This window comes from Myotis brandtii, unplaced genomic scaffold (assembly GCF_000412655.1).
Source record: "Myotis brandtii unplaced genomic scaffold, ASM41265v1 scaffold4, whole genome shotgun sequence".
Classification (NCBI taxonomy): domain Eukaryota; kingdom Metazoa; phylum Chordata; class Mammalia; order Chiroptera; family Vespertilionidae; genus Myotis; species Myotis brandtii.
The window spans coordinates 1700252-1727386 of record NW_005365371.1 but is presented as its reverse complement, the minus strand read 5'-3'; the positions used below and the strand labels follow the sequence as shown (position 1 = coordinate 1727386).

The following is a 27135-nucleotide window of genomic DNA, read 5'->3' as shown; positions in this document are numbered from 1 at the left end:
AAAAGTGTGTCCCCCTCTGAGAGGCCCACGTGGTCCAGCAGCCAGACCTAGACATTGAGGGTGCAGCCTGCACTTAAAGGATGTAGTCTGCATGAATGTATTAGATGACTTTGTGTATGCATGTGTGTGTGCATGTGTGTATGCGTGTGTGTGCACGTGTGTATGCGCGTGCTCTTAAGCATGTGTACTTGTTAGAATGCTGGAGGTGATGAGAAGGGGAATGAAGGCTGGTCTGTGGCACGGGGGGTTGGTGAGGAGCAGGGGGAAGAGACCAATGAGGAGAATGCATAGCGTTGGAGGTCGGGTAGGGAGAAAGGTATCAGGCTGGCTTATTCGCAGGAAGTACAGGACATTGCCTCCTTCTCAAAGCAGGGCTGGGTTACTGCTTCCACACAAGGAGGGGTAGAGGTCATTTCTGAAAAACCCCTCAGTGACCAAGAAGATTCAGAGCCCAGCTATACGAAGCTCTAGGTGGCAGGGGCTGGGACAGCTGGTTAGCATCCTGGCGCAGCTACTAAATGAATGGAGGTGTCGGGCTGTTCACGGAAGAGCCTCAGCACAGTCTGGTCACCCAGGCTGAGCCAGAAGCATCACCCGGCTCTGCCCTTCACTGCACACAGGAGGCTCAGCCTGGGTTCGGGATGAAGGGAAAGGTGTGCAGGGCTGGACTCCTGCTCACCACATCCCCACCCTCAGCCTCCAACCTGGAGCAGTAGCTTACCAGGCTGCACTGCTCTCTGTTGAACAGGTTTTGCTAATATTTCCTAATTTTGTTTTAACTTGTGTGATCACATGAATCCAGAGCTATTTGCATAGACATGTAACAAGTTTAATGTTAAAATAAGATATAAAAAAAATGAACCTCACATTTAATGTTATATGTACCCATTAATGTGCTATTTAGCTACCAGGCATGGATGCTAAGCAGTTAGCGTGTACGGCTAATATCAGCATGACTCTGACACGTCCAAATCTACGTCTAGACTTTGTCTTGCCCTGGGTATTCCCCAATATCCATAACCAATACCAATGCTGACAGATACGGAAAAATCAAACAACGAAACCACAGCCCAATTTTTACAAAGCCTTTCTGACGGGCTGTGCACGGCCTGCAGTTAACCCTCAAGTGTGGGTTTAGGGCCACGAAACATCACAGCAGGTGTTCCCTTTCCTCTCTCCTTGGCATCTGGATTTTCAGAAAACGACCGTGTGATGTAACAGGGAGTCATACAGACTGAATTCTTTGGCTGCACTGCTGATTGGTTTGGGAAGGTCACAAACAAACTTCATAAGCTCCAGTCTCTATAAAACAAGGGCGTAGAGAAGAACTAGATGATCTTGAAAGGCTTTTCCCCAGGCTTTTATGTTCTGTTATTTATGATTTTCTGTAAATGGGATAAAACTAATACCAAAGGCATCCAGAGGGGAGGAGAAGTACAGAAACATAGCGTGTGCATATTTTAGCCAGGGGAGTGTGTGCTGGGAAGGGGTGGGAGAGGCAGGGAGCAGCAGCAGCCGCATGTAAGCCTGCAGACCTGCCTGGGCTGCACGTCCTTTGTCTCAGCACCTGGTGGAGCCAGCGCCTCGCCTGTGACTGCAGATGGACCCACTGTGTTTCAAGGGGTTGTCAAATCAATATATTGGGTGTAAATCAGCACAAAGGAGGAAGAGGAGGAGGAGGGAAAAACGGGAACCCAACCTAAAACATCAGTATGCATCACACATAGTGAGGATGTTATGTTGAAAACATAATTCCCTATCATATATATCAGCACATAATGTATAATCATTTTCTTTGGTTCACGCCGAAAATGTCTGAAAAGCCCCTTGCTGATTCTTGTGCCTGCAACAGGATGTTAGCCCCAGGGAGGGCTAGGTCTTTAGCCATTTCTCTCCCTCTTCCCCTAAATACTGCCTCCCCCCCCTCCCTCCCTCCCTCTATCTATCTATCTATCTATCTATCTATCATCTATCTATCATCTATCTATCTATCATCTATCTATCTATCTATCTATCTATCTATCTATCTATCTCTCTCTCTCTCTCCTCCACCCATTACTGCCTCCCTCTCCTCTCACTCTTCTCCCTCCTCATCTCTCCTTTTCCCCTTATCTTCCCACTTCTCTCTCCCTCTCACTTTTCCTTATTTAGGTATTTTATCCCACTCACTGTCTCTCCCCACTTCCTTTGTGACCACTCCCCCTCAGACCACCATTTCTAATCCTCACTACTTCTCACTACCTCCCCTCACCACCGCTCCTTTCCCCTGCCTCAATCTCACAGACACAGATGTGACAAGACGGTCTAACTGGGGGTGTGACAGCCAACCTCCCCCCAAGGACTTCTCCCATTGCCCCTCCCAGCCTCCCTGCTACAGGCCCCACTCTCCTCCCTTGGAGGGCTTCGCCCTACCTTTCCCCCCTGAGGGGGCCAACTCTAGCTACAATACCCTCTTATTTAAATTCCACCTTAAATGCCCTCCCCTCTGTGAAGCCTTTCCTATTAGTCCAATGGAAGCTATTTCTTTGCTCCTTTGAGCTGCATTTGTGCTCACCTCCACCCTATCACAGGTGCCTCACTGACTCCTGGAGTTCAGAGGGCAGAGACTGGGTTTCACTCATCACTGTACCAGCTCCACTCCAAACCAGCACAGTGCTGGCCCAAGAAGGAACTCCGAGAAGATGACAAAAATGTGGCCCTGGCCTTTCCCATCACTTCCTTCACCTTGTCTTCACCCCTTGCTGCACGCCACCCTCTGCTCCTGGCTGACCCTGGCCACCTACTACCCTAGCAGGCTGACCCTGGCCTGGCCAGTGCTCCCACTTCAGTCCCACGTGGCTCTGGCCCTGGCTCCCTCGGCCATGAGCCTGTGACTGCCAGGCTGGGAGTGCCAGGCCTGGAGGGAGGGAGTGTACAGAGGCCTATCCAGCCCTGGCAGTTGGTTCCTCAACTTGCTTTTCCAAGTCTTGCTGAAAACTGACTTATTTCAGACAACTGATGGGAGGGTGCGGGGCCTGGATGACACACTGATGGAAGAAACACTGGACTGTTTCTCAAATGTGGGGATCCCCATGAAAGCGGGTTAGGTACGAAACCAACCAACCAGATTTGGCAGTCCTGGTGGTAGTCTGTGGAGTGGGGAGGCGGGAGAGCAGACGACTGGGATCTCTGCCTGACCTTTAAGGGCGGGGGTGTCACACCCTAGGCAAGTCCCTGGCTCTTCTGGGTCTCAGTGCCTGTATCTGCATTTGGAGATGGCTGTGCCTGACAGTGAAGGAGACCCTGTGAGCCTGATGGCAGAGTTTTATAAAGATGTTCTTGCTCACACTCACATGTATGGCCCTGTCTCCAAATAACTGAAAGGGAAAAAGTAAAGTTCACACTTAACTGAAGGGGATGAATATTTTTAACAAACAGCGGTCCTCACCAAAGATGAAATTCTAATAATCAAGGCAAACCAGATAAATGATTTTCCTAAATCACAAGTTGTAGGTTAGTCAAAGTAGGGAGACTGCATTAATACACCCACACCTGTTTGGGGATCTATTTATGGAATATACTATGGTATCTGAGTGCTCCTGGAATGCTTAGCAGTCCACAATAGAACTCGGTCTAGTCCTTGCTTATGTAAGTTTCATGACCTTTATATTCAGTTCTGTAGAAAAGAGATGGAGGGTGAAGGACTGGAGGGTAAAAACAAGGTATCATTCCATTTGAACCTCCAATTTGTGTGAAAACCACTACTTGTACGTATTAAATTCTACATATTGAATTGTTCTTCTGTATAGAAATTTTGGTACTTGGGAATTTCTCCATTCAGTACCTATATAGATGAAGGTCCTTGAGAATTACACACACACACACACACACCCCTAATCTTGGTGGTAATTTTTCAAAGTGACACCATTTAAAAGGATCAATACCATATCACCCCTGGTCTAGGTACTAATTTCCTAGTTACTCAGCTAATTGGCTTATCCAGGCAGTGTCAGTTGCAATCCTTCTGCCCCTCCACCTCCCCATCCCCCTCCCTTCCCCTCTCCCTTTCTGAAGCATAGGCGGACAACCTGAGCTATGCACTAGAAATGAGAGGAGTATGTTCTCTGTTAGATAGCACTTAATTGTAACTTTGGAAAGATGCAAAAAAGAACCCTTGGAAATTCTCAGGTTAAAAAGTGACCATTTCAGAAAATGATTCTGAAGAGCAAACAGGTGCTTGGACCATTGTATGGCCCTCCCATTAAGAAGCTCCCAGGAAGCTCCTTCATTCAGATATTCAATCACTTTGCTGGTCTAGAAGGTTCTGGTAGTGATGGGGGGAAATCATAACTAAGGGCTTTCTCTGTTGTGAGACTCTCACAAACAAAAGACTGAATTGTGACTTGAATGACATTAGCCATAGTCTGCAAACTAAAGTTCTATTGTTTTTCCATCGTCCAGCCACCCACCCAACAACTACTCAAGTTTCCTGTGTGCCAGGGCCTGGGTTGTGCAGTGGAAGACATGATCTCTATGGAGTTCACAGCTCCTGCATTTTCAAAGTTGGGTTAATTGCCATTTTATCTCTTATCTATTAGAGATTGTAGACGTGCTATGCTTTCTCCATCATTCAAAATGTGTATGGCGTAAGTAGAAATCATACATGATGAATAAAGCCTCAGCCCTCCAGATCCTGTAGGAAATTAATACACAGCTTAATTTTTTTAGATGTTCCTTTAAATTGTGGATAATTGAAAACATTTTTTAATGAGTTTCCTTGTTGTTTCATGCAGAATATACTAATGATTCAGGGTTATGACTAATATCAATTATATGCTATCCAGTGAGACCGTGGCTGTGCTAGGCTCTGTGATGGGATATAGAATCGTTTGCATCAATGCTGAAGAGCCAGTGACCACTCTAATTTTGTGGGTTTTTTTGACTATTTTATTGCAATGTGTCTTCTTTCCTGTCAGGTTTCACTTTATGCTGCTGGTATTGAACTACCTGCTCAAGTTCTTGATTCTTGTTTGGTGCTTCTAAATTGCTTGAGCTTCAAAACAATCTAAGAGTAAAGCGGCTTTTAGAGAGGATATAAAGGTGACTCTGAAAAGGTAGGGCTTTATCTTGTGGTAGCTCTTTTCGGTTGCTCAGAGGCTGGCTTTTAATTCCTTCTTGTTTCTTTGTAATATCAGAAATAGGTAACATTTGTTTGGTAGCTGTGTTCTTGACAACTGAATTTATTCCTCTATGGTACACAGCATTCTGAATGGCTTAACGTGACTGTTTTTTAAGGGTGTCTTAGAATTTACTTTGTCACTGGTAGGGAGGCTTTCAGCTGTTTAAACCACCACCAAACTGGTTCCCATGGCTTAGTAGAGTGACATCATGAAATCAGACAAGCGCATGGCTGTGCTAGATATTTTGTTATACCTGATCGATTTGAAATAAGTATCCTTTCCCTTTATTCACTAATTTGGCAAAAGCAGGGGTCACAGGAAGTGCATGCTGTGATCTCCAAATTTCTATCCTTTATTCTTAGTCAAGTTGGTAAGACTATGAGGAAGGGAGACTTGTTAACTAAATCCCAGAGATCATCAATCAGAAAAGTAAAGTCACATGACTTACTGCTTACCAGTCCCACGTCTTCTCAGGTGTCCTGGAGGAGACAGGGTAATACTGAGCTGGGCTCAGAGGTCGGAATTTGGAATCAATGGTCAAATATGGCTTTACTGGGGTCTTATTTAATAGGCACGCGGAGAGACTATTTCTATGTCTGAAGATGTCCAAACAAACCGCAAGGAGAGTGTTAACATTTGTGATAAAAAAAGACTGGGAACCTTTATTTAAGTTCTCCAGAAAGTCCGATGGTTTTTCCCTGTGGAGCTTACTGTTTACATAATCTGACAAGGTTAACCCATCAAGGGAGCTACATCTTGTATGTTCTCTTGACACGGATGCCATTTGATAACATAACAGGGGATTAATCATCAGGAGTGGACAAGAGAGGAGTGATCTCCACCCTGTATTAGACCTTTTAGAAATCAGGGTCCTTTTGCAGCCAACGCTTGCCCCCGACTCATTCTTAGCAAAGGGCCATACTGAGGTCTCCTTTTCTAGAGCTGGGCTGATCAATATGGTGGCTACCTGCCATCTAAATTTATCAAATGAAATAAAGTTAAAAAATCAGTTCTCAGGAGTACTCATCACGCTCCAGTGTCCACAGCCACACGTGTGTCAGGGCTACTGCACTGAACAGCCCAGACACGGCATTTCCATCCCTGCAGGAAGCCCTACTGGGCTGTGCTGCCTGGAGTCCTGCCTCGGGGCTGTGCCCCTGTGCCCGGGCCTCCTCAGGAACTCCGGGAGCTGTGGTTCTGTCTCCAGCATGACTGTTTATCCCAGTACAAGCCCCGTGGCCTGACCTCAGGACTTACAATACTGCACCTCCATCTCTCACCCCTTCTCTGAAACAGGGTCCTGAGCGAGCTCCAGGACTTTATACCATCAAACTCCTTGTGTCTTGAGATTCCCTATTGGCATTTTGGAAACTGAGTTATTTCCATTACGTAGGTTACATAACTAGTTACCAATGTTCTTGCTGATCTTCTGTTAATGATGGAACATGTGGTTTAGTATGTTGTGGAAAAGATACTTAAATCCAGTCGGGAGCTGGACAAAATGAGTCATGACATTTTAGGGCCCTATGGTTCTACTTATTTCAACAAAACAGAGAGGAACAAATGATGTTCTCCCCTATAGGATGTCAAGAACTGTGTTCCACTAGGTATTTTTATTATCTATCTACCTACCTACCTATCTTTTCTCCGTTGTTTTGGATGAGATGATGGGATAGTTGGGAGAAAATATTTAGTTGAACGTGAACTTCAGTGGAATTTGAAATCTAAGGCCCACAAGGCGGAACGGTTAGTTAGCCTCAGATGAATTCTAATGTCAGGATCCCCCACAGTTTCAATGAAGAAAGGCTACTTTTATTTCCTCAAAGCCTGGTTATCATTCTGACTGAGTACAAAGATGCTGCCAGTTAGGCCTCTAAGGAGAACATGGCTGAGTACTTTTCTCCACTAGGAATTTTGGACAATTGTGGAGAAATATGGGTGAGAGAGAGAGAGAAGTCTGACAGTGTGTAGCTGACTTAGAAAATTTAACAGGTAACAATTTACTAGGCGAGATTTCCCAAGCAGTCTTGATCCTCTTGTTGGGAAGCCCTATCGTTGGGCATCTATGGCCTTAAGTGTGCTCCGCAGAAACCCTCCACCAACCTACTTGTTATGAAAATCGTAGATCTCCTGGATGTTGCCAAAGATGATGTGCTCTTTATTCAGGATCCCAGGGGGGATCTCCTCCACGCCACTGGTCATTTCCCACAGGTAGGTCTGTAAGACAGCAACAGTTCATCACCGGCAAGAACTGCCACATGAAATACAGACGAAATAAACAGGCCTTCATGCTGTGATGTGAGACTCAGCTGGCAACGCATGCAGAGTGGAAACAGTAAATAAGCAGGATGGAAAGGAAGAAAACCGGAGGTCCATTATCCTGAGCTGTTGCTAGGGAAACACACCATGACCTTCGTCAAGAGCACAGACTCCACGCTATTCTTGTTTATTAAACCTGTGCATGTCCAAGTGTTTGTTGAGGGGAGGATGCAGAATTTCAGACTCGAGTTCATTGACTGTGTCATAGTTTTTATCTTGAACTCAAGGGTCTTATAAGCTTTTCTGCTGGGTCTAGCTCAAGTCTGAGAAAAGTTTGTTTTCAAAAGCAGTTGAACCTGCCGTGCAATTACTATGCCTCGGGTAGAAGCATTTCCTGGGCTGGCGTTTCTTTTGTGAAGTTCCGGGAGAAGACAAAGAGCTCTCTCCCCTCAAGGACCTGCCGCTGTCGAGGCTGGCAGTTTCCTTATACAGTTGTGGGCTGACGACTGCAGTACTCACCTCTAAGCACTCGTGTAAGTCCCTTACGTAAGCCTTCTCTGTCTGGAGCAGCTCGGCCATGATGAATCTAGAAGGGAACACATGGGCGTTTATTTGGTTAGAGAGATAATACCTCCCTTCCTGCAAGTGTCACTTCCCCACCCCAGCATTCATGACATGACTGAGCGTCCTATTTTTCTACTTTACCAAAATACACCTCTTCCTTTCTGCAGAACTCCTTGGCTCTGAGCATTATCCGAGTCCCTCTCACTCTGCTCATTTACTCTGTATCTCTTTGGAAGGTTTGTGCTCAGCCACATCCACATTCTCTCTCCCTTTCCCATCCCAGTTCTTCCATTTAGTGATTCTGTGCTGACATGTATGTGTGTTCAATTGCACGTGTGTTTGCATGTGTGCACAAGCATGTGGCACACTTCATATGCATTCTAACCAATTACATAGCTTCAAGTTCAGCTTCCTAAATTTTCCTTAGAGCCCCCAGATGATGATATCTGTTTAGTGGAGTTGTTGACTTATACCAGAGCAACTCACAGTACTGTAAGTTAAACCAGGTTTATAAGCTAAAAATAAACAAATGCTAGGACACCACCACTGAGACTGGGGGAGAGGAGAGGGTAAGGAAACTTTTATCTGTAAAGAGCCAGGTATATTTGTAGACCATTCAGGCTCTGCTACAACCACTCACTTTGCTGCTGTAGTGTAAAAGGAGTCAGAGACAGTATATAAAAAACAACAACAGTAAGTGTGGCTGTGTCCCAATAAAACTTTATGGACACAAAAGAATTTCATTTAATTTTTACACCACTAATATTCTTCTTTTCATATTTTTTAATCATTTAAAAACTAGAAGCTCAGTGCACGGATTCATGCACACTGAAAGAAAATTAATTAGAAGGTGGCCAGTGGGGTGGGACAGGACGAGATGGGCCGGACACACCCTGGAGCCAACCTCCTGTGGTCCCTGCCTGACCGGCCGCACTGGGGCGGCAATGCTCGAAGGGCATTTGCGGTGTGAGTTGGGTCCCTCCTGCAGGTGGGGTCCCTCAGCCTGGCCTGTGGAGATAGAGCTGAAAATGGCAGTCCGACATCCCCAAGGGGTCCTAGAGTGCGAGAGGGCACTCTGCAAAGTTGCTGTCACTCAGCAGCTCCTGCGTTGAGCATCTGCCCCCTGGTGGTCAGTGTGCATCATAGCTACCGGCCAGTCAGCCAGTCGGCTGGTTGCTTAGCCTTTTATATACATAGATAAAAAAGAGTCTTCAGCTTACAGACTATATAAAATAGGTGGTTATAAACCAATGCCACCCAATACATTTAATTTTTTTAAAGCAGGTTTTGGGTCACATTTGGCCTGTGGGCCACAGTTTGCTGACCTCTGGCCTGGATTATACCGTGTACTTCACACTACTTACAATGGGGCTCATTTGCATCACAGGCTGATGTACACGAAGCGCAGTGTGTGATCACAAGCACAGCACGTGTGGACGATGTTAGGGGACTGCTCTTCAGCCTCCCACAAAGAGCAGCTGGTGCTGCGGGTCTACAGGGAGAGGGCGCCCTTCTGCCTCGGGCCCTGATGACAGTGTGGGTGGGCAGCTGGTAGGCGTAGGCTGCACTGGGCTTCACTGCAGGGTACCCACCTAACTTCCTTCTTTCACAAGTTTTTATTAGAAATGGTGCTTCCCAGCTGGCAGGTGATACATAATAATATATAATTTAGCACCGAGTATGTATTCATGCTTATTTTAGATTTTCAATGTTAGTTTTTCCTGGGAGTAATTCCAAGTGTTCCATCCCAGGAAAATTTTGAGAACGATTATCCCCAAAGTGTCCCCTGTTCAAAATTTCACAAGAAATATTAAAATGAGCAGCATTTTTCCCTGGACCTTTGTTATGGTAGGATTTTCCTTAAAGCAATACATTGTACCAGTAGTGGCCTTTCTATTAATATTAAAGTCCTGATTTCATGCATTCCTCTTTGCTGGAGTTAATTAGTCACTCTTACTATTCTTACTCTATTGGTAAAGTGGACAGTGCATGAGGTTTGAAGTCAAACGGGAATTGAATGATGACTGTCATTTACTAGAGGGAGCACTTGCTTCTCTAAGCCTCAGACTCCTTACTTATAAAACAGGCGATCACACAGGATTGCTGCAAGGATTAAACAGGGTTGTGTAAGCAAAGTTTCTAGTACACTGTAGGTGCTTAGTAAACAAGGAAGTGTCCCCTGTTCAAAATTTCACAAGAAATATTAAAATGAGCAGCATTTTTCCCTGGACCTTTGTTATGGTAGGATTTTCCTTAAAGCAATACATTGTACCAGTAGTGGCCTTTCTATTAATATTAAAGTCCTGATTTCATACATTCCCCTTTGCTGGAGTTAATTAGTCACTCTTACTATTCTTACTCTATTGGTAAAGTGGACAGTGCATGAGGTTTGAAGTCAAACAGGAATTGAATTATGACTGTCATTTACTAGAGGGAGCACTTGCTTCTCCAAGCCTCAGACTCCTTACTTATAAAACAGCCGACCACACAGGATTGCTGCAAGGATTAAACAGGGTTGTGTAAGCAAAGTTTCTAGTACACTGTAGGTGCTTAGTAAACAAGGAGAGAAATGAGTCAGAAGGAAGATAATCTGACATGCTTGGGAAAGTTGTCTTTGATTTTACTGCATTGGGTTTCTGGCCTTCTCGTTCTTCCTTCCTTTTTCTCCACCTGCTTCCTGCAGTTTTGTGTCTTTTCATAATTTAGCTCTTCTACCCTCTACCCCATTTTGTTTTACTTTCAATGTATCCTTTGCCACCCTCTGGCTATTTGGTGCCCCAGAGGGAGCCCAGCAGTAATATTTGGCCATGTGTGGTCTCATTCTCCTTCCTGTTATGGGTTGAAGTGTGTCCCCCTCAAATTTCATATGTTAAAATACCAACTCTCAGTACCTCAAAATATGACCTTATTTAGAAATAGTCATTGCAGATGTAATTAGTTAAGATGAGGTTAATAATGGAATAGGGTGGGCCCCTATTCCAAAGTGACTGGTGTCTTTAAAAAATGGGGAAATCTGGACACATGCATATATTCAGGGAGAACACCATGTGAACATCATGTATGTCCATTCCAACCTCTGCAGGTGGTCTACAAGGCCAGGAAATATGCCTGGAACAGAGCCTTCCCTCTTAACCCTTAGAAGGAATCAACCCTGTCAACACCCTGATTTCAGACTTCTAGCCTCCAGAACTGTGAGACAATACATTTATATTGTTTAAAGCACCCAATTTGTCATACTTTGGTACAGCAGCCCAGACAAACTAAAACATTCCCCAGATGAAACTCAAGCTCTGACTTCGCTTTAGTGTCTTCAGCTCCAAGGGACCTGTGGTCCTACTTCATTTTTATAAATCAACTACCTAGGGCTTCTTAATCTTGGAAAACACTATTTTTCCCCAGCATTACCCAAAAGGAATCTGTCAAAATAGTCTTCACAAAGCCCTTGAAAGACCTCTGGATATATGTAGCTGTGCAAGACCAAAATAAAGAGCAGAATCATCAGGCAATGCTTTGTGAGGTGGACATGATCCACTGTCTCCACTAGCCAATGCCCTGTAGTTCTTGGTTAGCGTGACATATGGGTGGAAGCATCATGTATGTCCATTCCAACCTCTGCAGGTGGTCATGAGGATACATGGAGCTGTCCAAAGGGACAGGTGACGGTGAAAGCCAAGCACAGTCACGAGGAGCCTGTTGTTGGGTGGAAGCTCCCCCCAAACATACTCTTTCTTCCGGGCAGACTTCCGCTTCTCTTCATTGACTTCGTGGTTGGCGTCCCGCAGCTTGACTTCACGATCCGAAAGGCTCGCTGGGATGATGTCCAGCTCCAGGTCCTTGTTATCCTGCACAGAGAGAGCACAGAGGTCACCTCGGAGATGCTTTGGGAAAGCAACTAAACAGGGCTGGGGAGGGTGGTAGAGGTGAAAAACAGAGAGAGAGATAATGGAGAAGGATGAGGAGAGCGGGAATCCCACAAATTGTCACCCACAAGCACTCTTCTTCATGTGGTCATTTTTTTTTTCAAGTAAGAAAGATATCAAATGTTCAGGTTAAATGTTCAGCACTAATGTCCACAGCAAGAAAAAAACAATGAATACATTTGATAATTAGTGTCATATTTCTCTAGGGACTTTGGTCCTGATTAAATCTAAACACACACACAAAATGAGTCCAAGATTGATTACTATACATTAAGATGTATGTGAAGCAGAAACACATAAAGACATAAGAAACTTTCATTTGTCAAGGGAAAATAATAAAAGCAAATATTTTTATTTAAACAAGCAACTTCCCTTGGAAACAGAAAACAATTGCTGATTTTTCTAATTGCCCCTCCCTGCTTATTTCAACCAATGTTTGGTATTTATACAGAACAGAAACTTCTAGAAAAAAATCTCACAGGTTAGACATTAATTCTCCCAATTTTAGTGATCTGACCACTTTACTCTCTAGTCTGCTCTGCTTCAGAGCATGAGCCCATTTAAAGATTTAAGAATTAGCCCTAGCCAGTTAGGCTCAGTGGATAGAGCATTGGCCTTTGGACCAAAGGGTCCCAGGTTCAATTCTGGTCAAGGGCACATATTTGGTTGCAGGCTCCTCCCCAGCCCAGGACCTAGTCAGAGCTTGTGCAGGAGGCAACCAATCGATGTGTTTTTCTCACATCAATGTTTCTCTCTGTCTTTCCCTCTCTCTTTCAATCTCCCTAAAAAAACCCAAACAAACAAACAAACAAACAAAAATCAACAAAGGAAAAATATCCTCAGGTGAGTATTAACAAAAAATAAATAAATAAAGATTTAAGAATTAGAAATCCTAGGACTGAACTGCCAGCCTGTGTGTAGTTCTTAACTCCCAGGTCACTGACCCCTATGATGAAGAAGAGATTAAAAGTCAGTCTTCCCTTGCTTCATAGCAGATAGGATCTCCTTTCATTTGAAATGTCAAATGGCCTTTGCACAAACTATACCCCTTATTCTTGAAAGAGCACTATTGTACATACTGGGGACTCTAATCAGTTGCTGATTAACGTAATTGGGTAGAAGATGGTAGTCCTCAAAGTCAACAGTAAACTCTACACACAGAAAAACTCTGTTCTGTAGCCACAGACCCCAACCCCAGCCAGCCAATTTTGCAATATATATAGTACTAATCATGAGAGGCTAGAGGCCAATGGCTGGATGGCTCAGTAAGATCCATCCCCCCAAGGGGAAACCACATCAGGCAAGTGCTGAAGGGGTCCGCGCTCAGAGAGGCGGCTCTGGAAACCTGCTTCCTTCCACGGCAATAGCAGCAGTCGCGCTGAGGGAGATGGGAAAGGAGGCGTCCCAGCTGGGCAGCCCACACCTACCTCTGTGTTGACGCCCAGGGCTTTCTCCAGGGAATACTGGTACTTCCCCATCCGCAGGGAGAAGTCTCTGTAGTGCTTGTCCACCGTGGTCACCCACTTCCTGATCTCTGTGGCATGGATGTGGCCCTTTTCCACAAAGCTATCGGCCAGCTGAATCAGAAGTTTCACCTTCTCCTTTGTTTGCTGCCCCAAAGGAGGGTTTAAGTTACCAGATGACATAGACTCCCATGGCCCTCACCCCACCCGCTTTTTTCTTCTTTACAGCAGCCACTAATCATGAGAGGCTAGAGGCCAATGGCTGGATGGCTCAGTAAGATCCATCCCCCCATGCGGAAACCACAGACACCTCACGGACAGACTGCCTGGGTTTACACCTCAGCTCTGGCACTGACTAGCTGGGAGGTCTTTAACAAATTACTTAAACCCTCTGTGCCTCAGCTCCTTCATCTGTAAAATGGGAATCATAACATTGTGAGGTTGTAGTGAGCATGACATGAGTTGGCAATGCAGAACACTTAGAACAGTGCCCGAAACAGTACTCACAGCAGGAACTCAGTAAACCTTAGTGATAGTCATTGTAATTATTGATGTAAGAATCTCTTAGATTAATATAGGGCTTTATCAGTTTACAGGGGATGCTAATGCCACATCTGAGACTCCCTGGGAGGTAGGTGGAGGGAGGAAGTGCAAGGCTCTTTGAAGCAACAGATGGAAATGAAAACACTGAGGCTGAGAGGCTCAGGGCTTGTCCAAGTTCCTACCGCCTGTGAGTGACACAGCCTGTGTGCCGCTGCCCCACAGTCGCTAGTCCTCCCCTTCACTGCACTGGCCTGAAGTTGGCTTTCTAAGCACCAGGGAAGGGAGCACATGCCAGGATCTAAAGAAATCCAAGCAGCAGATTAAAGGGTAAACACTGTCCCTTTCACCACCAGGCTCTGTCTCCAGTTTCCACAGAGGAAGAGAGGAAAGCATCAATGAAGCTGGAATCCATTACAGGGCTGAGGAAGGCGAAGCTCTGATGTGTATTGTGTTAACTTCATTTCTAGCAAGTGTTTGCTCAGCACCAATTCTGTCTACACTACTGTGCAGAGGGCTGTAGGGGGGAGTCCAGGGAGTTAAACAAAAGAAGAAAAAAGATGCTCATTTCCCCGAAACAGTCTATATCTCTCGAGGGGACAAGATTTTCCCAGAGAGTAGTTACATGACTCAGGGCATCATGTAATTGAATGTCAAAACAAGAAGTATGTATAGTTACACAGCAGGAATTTTAATCCAGGAAAAACAGCAACAGTGGGCTGGCATGGGCAGAAAAGGTCTCAGACGTGGGACTTCTTGCCGGGTAAGACATAGAAATGAAAGGGATGTTCAACAAGTAAACACTTGCTCATCTTTTATCTTGTACTTGAGTTTTGAAACTCTAAAATCGATCAGGGAAGCCTAGCAGATTTTAAAGGAAAGGAAACAATATTTAAATAATACTCTGAGAAGTACAATGATCTTTTGGACGGGAGGGCAGTAGGCCCAAGGTTTGGGTCATGCTGCAATCTAGATAACTGAGGGAGATAGGCAGAAAATCGCTGGGGGAAGAGCAGACAAGATAGAGGAGCCTAAGTCGCCCTCCCCTGCCTTTCCAGGCTCATCACAGCCCCTCCCAGGTCACCGACCCTCCCAAGAAGTGCCTAAGAGGCTGGCGGGGAGGACTTGGCCTGCCAGCAGCTCGCTCAGCACATCTGAGCCTCTCTTGCCTCAGGGACAGTGGGCTGCACCCAGGACTGGGAGACACGGAGCCAGGAGAGCGTTGGTGTGAAGGAAAGAAAGTGGGTATGAGGCCAGGAGAAGCAGCTCCTTAGCCATGGACAGGCTAAGAATAGCAGCACTGGGAATGGGGTAAGAAAAGATACCTGGTATCCTAAGGACTCCCACCTTATTGCATTTAGGATCCCCCACAACCCCCTGAAAACAATTTACTTAAAACAGAGATTAATTTTTACAACTATAATCAAGAAATCCGCCTTTGTGTAAAGTTGGGGAAATACATATTTATTCTCTGCTCTTGGTCAGGAGACGTCAGCATGAGATGGGGTTTTATAGAAAGCTGGTGGCAGCAGCCCTAATAGGGGAAACTTTATCCTGAAACATCAAAATTGTGATTCAGAGTCAGCAAAAAGAAAGACGTGTGACCAAAGGTATTCCAGGGATGTGTGGAATCTGGGAGAGCAAATAATGGACAGTAAAATGAGCATTATTGACAAACCCTCCCCCCACGGGACCTCACCTACACCTGTGACTGTCTCTACCCTCTCCATGGCCCCTCACCTGCAACAAGTCCAACCTCACATGCCTACCCCCCCTGCTGAGATGAGTGGCTCCTACTTCTCCCTGCTTTTAACCCAATAGTCCTTTTGCACGTACACACACACACACACACACACACACACACACACACACACAGAGTCTGAGCAGCTGCTGAGATGAGTGGCTCCTACTTCTCCCTGCTTTTAACCCAATAGTCCTTTTGCACGTGCACACACACACACACACACACACACAGAGTCTGAGCAGGTGATGCCCTTCCCAAGGTTCCCCCAGCAGCACATATATGCCTCTACTTCAGCATGTATCACACTGAATCATGTATATGTCTCCTTCATTAGTCCACGAACTCCTAAAAGGTAAGTGCTGTATCTTATTCACTCATCTCCAATGTCTAGAAAATAGTAGGCATAGCATAAATGTTGAATAAATGAATGAGCAAATGACTAAGTCTTGTGTTTAGAGGTGTGTAAAGCCAGAGCAGTAAGACTGAGGGTGTATATTGAGAAGAATTAGATGATAAATTTGGCCCATGAAGTGGATAAGTGAGAGCAGTCTGAAATGATTTCTTATACATGGGTGACTCTAGTGCAACCTGCCATATGCCTGGCCACAGCATGAGGTCAGAGGTTATAACTTGCCCCGCAAGGGCAGCCCATCAATATGCAGCGAGTTACTTCTGATCTGTCCTGTCCTAAGAGCTCTGTCTACACAGGGACAGTGGCAATATTCTGGGTCAATGGAGGTGGTTTCTCTGGGAGTGTGAAGTGCAGAGGCAGGGGACTGGGCAGGTAGCTGCAGAGTAGAATGAGAATGCAGACAGCAGAGAGGAGAAAGGAAGGGAAGCTGAATGGTGGCGATATATCCCTGATGCCCTGAGATGAGATGACCAGATAGTGTGGCTGCTGGAACTGACTCAGTCTCGGGTGACATTTCAGCTTTCATCTCCAGAGGTGAGACCAGGCCATGTTTCTTGTTTTTCCCATAAGGTGGAGTCAGTCAGCATTTTCTGGACTCCTGGAGGTCCAGCAACATAGTTTCTATCTCATAATGTGACCCAGTTTGAAACTCAGATCTTGCCACCAAGAGAGAGTAACTCATATGGACTGGTACAGTGAGGATCAGGCTGCAGAGGTTCTCGAATGTTAGGTTCAGAAGTACCTACATGATCTTGTGGACAAAAAGGAACCTTTGGGGGAATATAATTCATTTGGGCCCAGAAATTTGGAACTGACATCTCACTTATATTGGGCTTGATATGTCCCCTAATGTATGTTCTGCCATTTCCATTTTGAATTCTATGTTATCTTCTCAAAAAACAGGTAAATAAAGGAAAGACAGTTCTTTTCTTCTTCTCTTTCTTTCTTTCTTTTCTTTCTTTTCCTTTCTTGCTTCCTTTGACCATCGTCCCTCAATCAGTGAGCCTTATACTGAATACAGTATTTCAAAAGCCCTTTTTGTGTCTTTAGCACATTTCATAAATCTTTAAGATTTAGTCTTTTTGGTATTTTTCTTATAATTTCAGTATAATCTACCAATTTGCCTTTCATTGTCAATATTATTTTTATTGATTGATACATTTTTTATTGTTGATAAGAAACTATTGAGCTCCCTGTGTGGGTAAACAGTTCTCTTGAGCTATATCTTCATATTCATTTCATAGAGGAGAGCGTGTCATTAAATACAAACAACTAAACCTTTCAAAAATATTCACTCGTGAATATTTCTCTTTGTAGTCTCAGAAACAGAATTATGCCCATCTTTTCTCTGAATAGTTTTGATTCCATTTTTCTTATTCTAAGTGCCTGTCTGACATGCCCAGTGTTCCCTTTCCTAACAATCTGAATTCCAACACGTAATTTAGTTCTGCTAAGACTCCTGTAATTTTCCTTATCTCTTCATTCTCCTTTGTTAATAAGAATGAAGTCCAGTTTATCTCATAGCTTCTTTTACTTTCAGAGATGAAATTGCCAGTTTTAAAAGTTAAGCATAAAAATAAATAAATAAATACCCCCCCCCCCAAAAATAGAAAGTTAAGCAGAGAGTCACCCTATGACCTAGTCATTCCACTCCCAGGTATATGCCTATGAGAACTGAAAACACATGTTCACACCAAAACTTGTACACAAATGTTCCCAGCAGTATTATTCATAGTCGCCCAAAAGTGTAAACAACGCAAATATCTATCAACTGATGAATGCCCAAAGCATGAAACCCGAGTAACAATGTGAGCAGAAAAGAGGAGAAAGAGGTGAAGGAAGAATGGATTAAATTGACTAAATGTTTCTCTGCATTTGCACTTTGGTTACGCACAGATTCTGATCCGAGGACGTTCTGCGATCCATCCGCGTACTGCTGCGACCCATCCTACACGAGTAGGAACCAGGGGAGCTAATGCTGTCTGGCTTGTTAACAGTTCATTACTGACACTGTTTGGAGCGGGGCAGATAGATGCAAAGTGGGTAATTCCAAAGCCATGTTCATTTGGATTTGAAAAGGGTACTGTGCGCCTGCCACCTCCCTAGTGCTGCTTGTTCTAGCTGGTATTGAAATAAGTCTCTTACCTGAACTGACAGCTTTTCCCATTGGCTGAAAAGGGGAGGACTCAGCAAGTGGGTGGCCACTTCTGAAATGTCAGCTCAGGAATGAGACTAAGGGCCTAATTATGCCACAGAAAACTAGAGGAACATTTGCCGCCGTGTCAGAGGGATCTCTGGGTAGGATGGGCCTCCATATATCCCCCTTGACTCCCACAAAATCAGCTCCCACCCTGGGAAGAGCATCTGCCGAGTGTGGGAGTGATGCCCAGAAAGGTTTGCAGGGCAGGGAGCCCAGAGTGAGGGACAGGAGGCTACAAGGAGGGAACTCAGACAGATCAGTTTTCATTCAAACCCAAGGGTCCTCAGATCAGATCCTGGCTGTGAAAACAGATGAAAATGAGATTTCCTCCTATTGTACATTCCCTGCCTCGGTGTGAATGGGAGTGTGAGGGGTGTGGTGTGTGCACTAGTGCAGGATTGGGTCCCCAGAGACTCCAGTCTGGCTCATTTTCAGGTCTGAGTCCAGACAGAAGTACAGTTGGCCCTTGAACAACATGGGTTTAAACAGGCAATAAATTCACCCATAGCCATTGGCCCTTCCCATAAGGTGGATTTTCCAAGCTATTCAAGGGTCAAGAACAAGTGGCTAGGTGCGATGTTCACACATGCAATGTGCATTTCACAGGTATACATCCCTTTGCCTTATGTGGCCTGAAAGAACACAGCAGAGCCCAGAACCTGGGGCATGAAGAGGTGTACTTGGAAGCCCCGGGCACAGCAGCTGACTTCTGCATATAGACGCTCTATCCAGCAGCCGCCATTCTTTGGGTATTCAGGTTTCAAAGGACATAATCCTACCGATGCTTCCCCCCTTGCCACTGTGGCGAAGCATTTTTGTGCAAGAGGCTGCTCTCCCTTCCGCCCCGTGAAATTGGTCAGACTGGGAAGTGCTGGGTCGATTTGGGGAAGGCCCAGGGTGCTTCCTACCTTGGCAGGCCCCCTGAATTCCCCATATTCCTTCAGCAGTTCCTGAGTCTCCTCTGGGGTCTCTCCGGTGGAGGTATGCGTTGAGAGGTAAAATTCACCTGTTTCTTGGATCCAGTCCAGTGCCTGTGGGAAGAAACAACCCACCCAGTCCCCCAAAAACCAGGGGTCAGTAGGAAAACATGCCATGCTACCGTGAAGGCTGTGGTCTGGGACAGCGTGATGGACCCAGGAAATTCCGACATGATTCAAGCAGTACACAGCTTGAAAGCTGATTTATGAATGAGCCCTCCCCTGGTAGACTTGGAACATCCCCCTGACAAAGAGAGTCCCTCGTCCATTAGACTGACCCAGTATCATCATGAATTAGGGGTGATCTTCCTTCAGAACCTCCTCCCCACTCCTGGTACCAAACTCAGCCTTTCCCTTTCCTCTTCTCATCCCGGCCTCCCACTGCCCTTTCCTGGACGTCCCAGGAGCTGGTCATCTTGGCCTCTGTGTAGTGCCTGGAGCTGAGGCAAAGCCGGGGAACACTCTGCACATACCTGCTTGGCACTGCGCTCAAACACCACGTATTGCTGGCACTGGTCTAACCGCCGCTTCTTCAGGGTCCAGAAGTGCAGGACGCGGTTCTCCCTCTGCAGGAGCTCGCTCAGGATGGCTGCAGAGAGGAAACCACGCCGGTCACGGGGAGGCCCTGACAACTCTGACAGGCCGCTTCCCCCCTACATCCCAAGTGCCAGATACTATGACCTTCAAGCCTCCCCACAGGACCAATCCAGGCATCAGAAGCAAGGGAGCAAAAGCATGGTCCAGAGAGGATTTCCCAGAGGGAGCGGGGGCTGGGGTGAGAGCCTGTTGATGAGGTTCCTCAACTAATGAGGGAAGAGTATGTCCTGAGGGTGACCTGAAAGTGACCCTGATTCTTTCACACCAAGGATAGTCCTTGATGGTAAGAGACCGTAGGAAGTGTCAGTCCCTAAGTAACAGCTAATTCATGGAGCCTACACAAGTGAATGGACTTGACAGAATCCCAGCTGTTCTAGGCTGGGGGAGAGGGAGCCGTGGCTCAGGGCTGGTGGCACCGCATGGCTAACCTGAGGCATGGACCACACCCCTGCCCTGCACATGAGCCGTGCACACAGCACGTGAACAGCAGAGCCTCAACTCTAAAACTTCTAAATAACCGTAAAGGGAAGCCATGTGGGAACCATGTCCACATGGAATCATACCTCTAGGACCAAACTTCCACGTCGTTTTGGATTCCATCATAAGAAATGCTGAGAGCTGGTCTCATGTTACCTCTAACGATGTTCAGCGTGGGGATGTGAACAAGGCATACAGCACCACAGAGGGCCAGGAAGGTGTTTGTCCAAGTCATTTCCCAGCTGCTCTGTTGTTTCAGGGGCAGCTGGCTACCTGGATAGATTTCCTAAGTGTTTAATAGTATGTCCTATGTTTGAAGCAATCAAATTTATTTTGCATTTTGTCTGCCTCCTGCTTGCTGCTAACTATATTAGATGCCAATAAAATATACAATAGGACTACTTAGAAAAATTGATATTTATTAAGCCCTCACTGTATTTTCACGGTACCTCATGATGCAGGAACTCCCTCAGAATGGCTGCATCTCCATTCTATGATGAAGAACCTGAGGTTCAGAGGGTGTAGGTGACACCCAGGGTCATGCAGATGGAAAGGGTGGAGCTCTTTACTTCAGACCCTGAGTGCTTAGCCACCTGGTCTCCAGGGCTCCTGGGGCTGCCCAGCACACGTCACTGTGCTCTGCAAAGGCACGACCCAAGTCGCAGTGCTCAGACTCCAAGGCTTCTGCTGGTTTTGTGTACTTTGAATGCTCCCTGGAAGTCTGGTCTTCTAAGGACAGAATCTGTCCCTCCTCCCTTAGGCTGAGAGCTTTCAGTGGCCCCTCTCCCCTTATCTATACCTATCATGCAACTTTTTAGTTTCTCCCCGAAGAAACAATGTGTATTTTCTCACCCCGACCTCAGGGTCAGCCATGTGGCTTGCTTTGGCAAATGGGTTGTTAAGATACCACACAGCAGGGGCTGGAAATGTGCTGTGCACTGACCCTGCCTCTCCTCTCTGCCATCGACACCATAAGAAGTGCTCCTGGGTAACTGCTGCCCCTCTCCCGAGGCCCCAGAATTAACACAGGTGGAGCAGCCAGAACCTAACCTGCAGGGAAGGAGCCGCACCAGCCACACTTGCAGCTCAAGCAGGACTGCCCAACCGAGCCCAGCCAAGACAGCTGACCCCAGCCAACATGCAGTCACCTGAGCAGTCGATGCCCACAACTGTGTACCACCGAATTGTTACCCAGCAATAACTGCTCCTGCACATAACCTTAAGTGGCACTGCTTTGGGTGCAGGCAGCCCGTGGAAGGGAAACAGATACAGGGGTGAGTGTAGTCCCTGCTTGGCCGGAAGCTTCAATAGGCCGATGAGTGAGAACCTGTGTTTTCTTCAGTCCTTCTGTCTCCTAGTCAGAGCTTTCTTTGCTCATGGCAGCCCACTCTGTGGCAGCTGACAGAAACAACCCAGATCAGGCAAAACCCCTGGAGGGTTTCAGGACTCATTTTAGCCCTTTCTTAAAGGCTTTCCTGTGGGCAACAAGCGGCCCTCTCCCCCACAAAGTTGCAGCGATCCCTTCTCTCTGGGTGCCTGCCACTCTCAGCACTGAGGCACAGAGGGAGTGTCTGCGCTCAGCAGGTCTCCCCCAGCTGCCACCTGCACTTGAAGTCTGAACATCCACTCTGCACTGTGCCGGAAGCGAAGGGTGACATCACGCCAGCCACCCGCAGGGCTACTCCACCACAAACGGTAGCACACCTGGAAAAGGAACCGCTCGCCTCTTCTCCATAGAGGACTTTGATTCCTAAAATTAATTCTCCCCATTGGCCTCTAATCTCCTCGCCTCTGAGCTCTCTGAGCAGGGACAGGGGCTTCCTAGAGCAGATCAGCCTCTCTCCCCTGGCAACTCCGCAGTCTCCAAGCTGCCCGCTCCCTCACTCCAGGTCAATTTTGGTTCACTCCCAAGCCTCAGTCTCCAGGGTTGTATTTCTCTGCTATGTCAAGACAACATTTGTTAAATTCTATACCTACTTAAAGGCAAATTTCTATCTGGTCCAGAATAAGCAATTCCATCGATGATAACTGAAGCTTAATGTGGTCAGCGAATAGCTAGTTTTTAAAGGTTACTGACTTTTTCATACAATTATAAATGTTATAAATTCAGAGAGATGTTAAGGATTATCTAGACCAGTACTTCTCTAAATTCCATGTGCACACCAATCACCTGGCTGGGGTGGGATGGGGAGCTCTTGCTAGAACTCAGGTTGCCTCGCTAGATCCAGGTGGGGCCTGAGATTCCGTGTCAGCTCCTACAGCTCCCAAGTGATGTTGCTGCTGCTGGTCTGGGACCACGTTTTAAAGAAGGAAACTGGAGTTTTAAAAGCTTCAGCAATGAAGCCAGGATTAGAACTTGTCTCATTCCCAGGCTGCCAGATACCCTAGCCTTGCGCTGTTCAATATGTTAGCCACAGACGGCAGCTTACATTTCAGTTGATTAATATTCAACAGAAGTAAAAATTCAGTTCCTAGGGCCTGCACTAGGCACATTGTAAGCGCCCCACAGCCACATGCGACGTGTGGCTTCTAGATTGGGCAGCACAGATACAGGCCATTTTTGTTATTTCAGAAAATTCTATTAGATAGAGCTGCTCTAGCCTCTAAGATAAATAAATGAAAAAGCTTTGGTGAAAGTGTATCATGGTTTTTCCATTCTAAATCTTGATGCCTGCTTAACACATTCCCCATGAATCATCACAGTCCATGCCATCCCACATCTAACTTTTTCTTATCCAAGGAGAAAACCCAGGAAATCTGAGGTTGCATGAAGACCAAGGGCACAGCCTCTGGTCCATGCTGCTGAGGTGGCTGGTGACCGGCAGGTGTCACACTGACCTTTCACTTGCTGCTCGGGTCCCCGAGTGTGGCTGGCGGCACTGGGCATGCTGACGTTGTTCCTGTGGATGTACTTGAGAAACACCTCCGCATTCCGCCGTGCCAGGGTGCAGGCCTGAGGGAGACAAGTGGGAAGCGCCCGCACATAAGTCCTGGTCCAGCAGGTGCGTGGGACCCAAGACCCCGGAGAAGGGCTTGTGAAGCTAGGGGCGAGCAGAGCCCTGCAGCCACTCTGGCTCATGGACACCCCAGTCCCAGTGAGAGAGGCCCACCCTCTCATGGAGTAAAGAACTGTTTCCCGCGCCCCTCCCCTCTCCACCCCAGATAAAAGTCAGAAATCAGCCATCCCCGGCCGAGTGTAAGTTGAGTCAGTATTACTTTCCCTCTCAACCTCGTTTTCCTCTGCCCCCAGAAGGCCTCGTACATGAGCATGGTGTAAGTCACTTTAACATTAGTTGAATTTAGATTTGAGAAAGCAAATTTGGGAAACAAACCTATTGGCCATACATCTCAAGTCTAAATGGATATTACCCACATTTAAAATTTTATTTGTCCATCAAATCAACCCTCACCTCCGTATCACTAATAAACTTCTCTACCTAAAGGAATAAGAGCTGTTATGCTGGCCATGTAAGACCCACACTAGCAGGGGTGGCAGAGAGGACAGGTGTGTCCCAGGCTGTTGTACCCACAGAGGAGACTGAGGTCCTGAAAGGGCAGGAGTCATGAAGCAAGTCAAGGCTAGACTCTAGGGTTCACTGACAGTGTTTCTAGTTTCTCTCAAGACCACAGATGTTCTGAACTTCTTTAAAAAGCAGTGTTTTTTTTCTCCCGATTGTAGAAGTAATACATGGTAGTCCACTAATTTTTAATCCAGTTTTCGGAAATGACAAAACTATACAATTTAAAAATCTTTGTACAGTTAGCATCTTATTCTACAAATTATATAATATAAAATATTCTAAATGCTGCATTAGCAACAATGGCTTCTAAGAGCTCTGGTCAAAGACTGCTGGTGGGTCCGTCCAGAGGCCACGAATTTAGCAGCTGGAGGGTGGTCCAAAGCTAAGAAATCCCAAATAGCCAACTAATGCACACAGATGGAGAGCTCCATGTCCCGTCCACTGGGCACACACTTCCCACAACAGCAGGGACTTTCTCAACTACAGGTGTAGGCACGTCGGAAAACATCCAACCAGAACAGGGGTTTTTTTTCCTTCTTAAAAAGAAGCACTTAATTTTATGAAGAACTATCTTTATATCTCTATTTAAAATTTTTCATATGCTCTACTTAAGTTGTTTTGTTTTAAATTGTGTTTTATAACAGGGAAGACTTTTAAAGTCATCTTAAGCCCTGTATAGAAGAATTTCTACTGAATCTCATTAGTAAGAGCTGATCACTAGGGGTTCTGATTGAATGCAGGTGCAGACACCAACTAGATGGGAGGAGGGACAGGGGAATAACAAAGAATAAAAATAAAACTCAAAGAGGTGTTCCAGTAGAGAAAATTCCTAATAATTAAAAAAAGGCAGTTAATTACAGAGTTGTAGAAAATCAGTGGCAATATGTCAGGGTATAAAAATTCTCTTTTGTACTTTCAGAAACCTGAGAGGAAGCAGAACATGAAAGCAAGACATCTGAGAGTAAATGGAGCCTTGAGATAAGTTTTAGCACAGAAGACCCGTCGGAGAGAAGATCAAAGGCCGGAGGGAAGAGGGCTGGGAGGACTCCCACAGACTGAGAGCCTGTTCAGAGCAGCCGGGGCTTCTCCCTGGAAAGCTAGAGCTCTATTAGGAACAAAGGAACAAAACAAGGTATTTCTCTCTTCATGCAGCAGACTACACAGTGATCAATAATTGATAACTTTTAAATTGATAAATAAATAAGATGTCTACATTTATTTCTTTTAATTCTTGCCCTAAATATTGTATTATCCATTTACAAAAGATTTACATTGTAATATTGTTTATATTATTATTTATATTTTAGTATTGTTTTATATCTAGGTTTACATATTTCAATTAAGAATATTTTAATAAAACAAACATAACTGAGGGAAAGTATTTTTCTCAATTAACATCAATGGGATTTCAGGATATCTGAACCCGGCACCAGCAGTAATAGCATATCCTAACTGCCTAATTATACAAAAAGTACTGAGAGAAAAAAGAAATATTTGAAGTGTGACCTTTCAAGTTAACCAGCCAATATCTTCTCTACAACTACTCCCTTTCAGATATGAAGCTAGAAAAAACAGGGGTATGGAAAGCCCTTGTGAAGCAGTGTTTGTGAGAGTGGGGGTGGGACAGAAAGAAAGAGAGAAGGAGGAAGAGGAGGAGGAGGGACAGGGGGAGAAAGGGAGAGAGAGAGATGGTAGATAGAAAAAGAGTCTAAAGTCCCAGACCTTGGATGACAAAGTGCTCTGACCTTAAGAAAGGCCTCCTTTTGTTCCAGATGTTTACTGATGAGTGGAATGACGTGGTCGATCTCTGCTGCTGGCCCCAGTTTATCTCGTCCACCACACCAGTCCTCATCTCTCCGGTATTCCTGCTCTAAGCTCTCCAGGACACTACAGACCTAATGAATCGTGGGGGGAAAAAAGACTCAGTAAATTAATCAGTTGGGAAGTATTTTGTGAGGACCTTTAACAGAGAGAATGCTGCACAGATGCACACTTTTTTATTTAAAGTTTAGTTTGTAGACTGAGGGCATGCAGTGCCCCTGGGGATCTGAGGGAAGTCCAGGAGGCAGGGAGACCCAGCGTCTAGACCTTGGGAGACAGTCCAAGACTGAGATGTGGATTTTGAAATCATCTTCTGATAATCAATGGCTAAAGACAGATTAGTACTTTTTGAGGATTTAAAAAATACCTATTATATTGCTATAACTTTATGATAACTCTGTGAAGTAGGTAGTACAGAAAATGAGGTTTTGGGGAGATACTCAGGGTGCCCAACCATCTGAAATTGCCCTGCAGGAAGTAGTTTCAAGCAGAGGTAAAGAAGGAAGTTGCCTGTATATTGTGTCTTATGGGCCATAAATGAATGCTATCTTTCCCCTCCCCATGGAAAAATATCCCAGCAAAAATGTCTCAAGATACTACCATATGGCAATGACATCTCCAGGCCTTCTATTACAAAATGTATATTTCCTTCAGAGGGATACAAATTTGGGTTAATCTCAAAGAAAGTTAAGGAGCTTCTCGGTTCAGAAAGTGCCGAGAGGCCATGCTATTAAGTACCTTATAAATGAACAAAAGAACAAAAGCTTCGAATGGAGCTTGGAGGGAGTTAGGAGACTAGGCAGCCGAGTGTCAGGGCCTAGGGAAGGATGTGGGAAATAGAACTCATGCTCCTGTGCTTCCCTTCAGCAGGCTTGGATCGCTTGCTTGGCTTTGGCAGGCGCGAACAGCTATTATCCTTGGCCTCCTCGGACTGAGAAAGTCATCCTTTCTGAAGAAGAGTGTGGTGCTGGATGGGACATGTACTGAGTTATGAACTGAGCTGAAAGATGTCCCAGGCAGGACACCCTCGTAGCCAACAGGCTTCCCAGGAGCGAAGGACCTGTTGCTGAACTCAAGCTGGCTCCCCCAGCACCACCCATCTCTGCCTTGGCAAGGCAGGAACACATTCAGGATGCTCACACCTTGAGAGAAAACATTATATGTTCAAAAACTCTAAGAAAAGAGTACTTGACACCTGTCCTGTGATAGTATTGGACTTAAAACCAATCAGTTCGGAAGCTGAAAAGATTATAAAGCATAAATCCTTTAGTTTAATAGGCAGAGAAACAGATTTCTTGAGAGATAAAGTGACCTTTAGCAATATTAGTTCAGGGTCAAATTTCCTGATTCTTAATCTAGTGCTCTGACCTCTTTAGTACCTTGACACATCTCAAATTAAAATTTGTGTATGATAGTAGAGAAGGATTAGCCTCATTTTATATGAATATTCAGTTGTCCAGAATCATCTGGTTAAGACCAAA

General features: G+C 45.6%; 1 protein-coding gene across 17 annotated transcripts in view; it reads right to left on the bottom strand.

Moving 5' to 3' along the window:
• Positions 1 to 27135, bottom strand: part of KALRN (kalirin, RhoGEF kinase) — a 586523-nt gene that overhangs the window by 221177 nt on the left and 338211 nt on the right. For all 17 annotated transcript variants that reach the window (XM_005873113.2, XM_005873115.2, XM_005873109.2 and 14 more), the window contains 8 exons: positions 25579 to 25728; positions 23151 to 23265; positions 19712 to 19827; positions 19170 to 19292; positions 13330 to 13512; positions 11706 to 11824; positions 7938 to 8004; positions 7267 to 7376 (listed from right to left, as the gene is read on the bottom strand). In XM_005873113.2, the coding sequence (XP_005873175.1) occupies positions 7267 to 7376; positions 7938 to 8004; positions 11706 to 11824; positions 13330 to 13512; positions 19170 to 19292; positions 19712 to 19827; positions 23151 to 23265; positions 25579 to 25728 (983 nt within the window). The remainder of the gene's footprint in view (positions 1 to 7266; positions 7377 to 7937; positions 8005 to 11705; positions 11825 to 13329; positions 13513 to 19169; positions 19293 to 19711; positions 19828 to 23150; positions 23266 to 25578; positions 25729 to 27135) is intronic.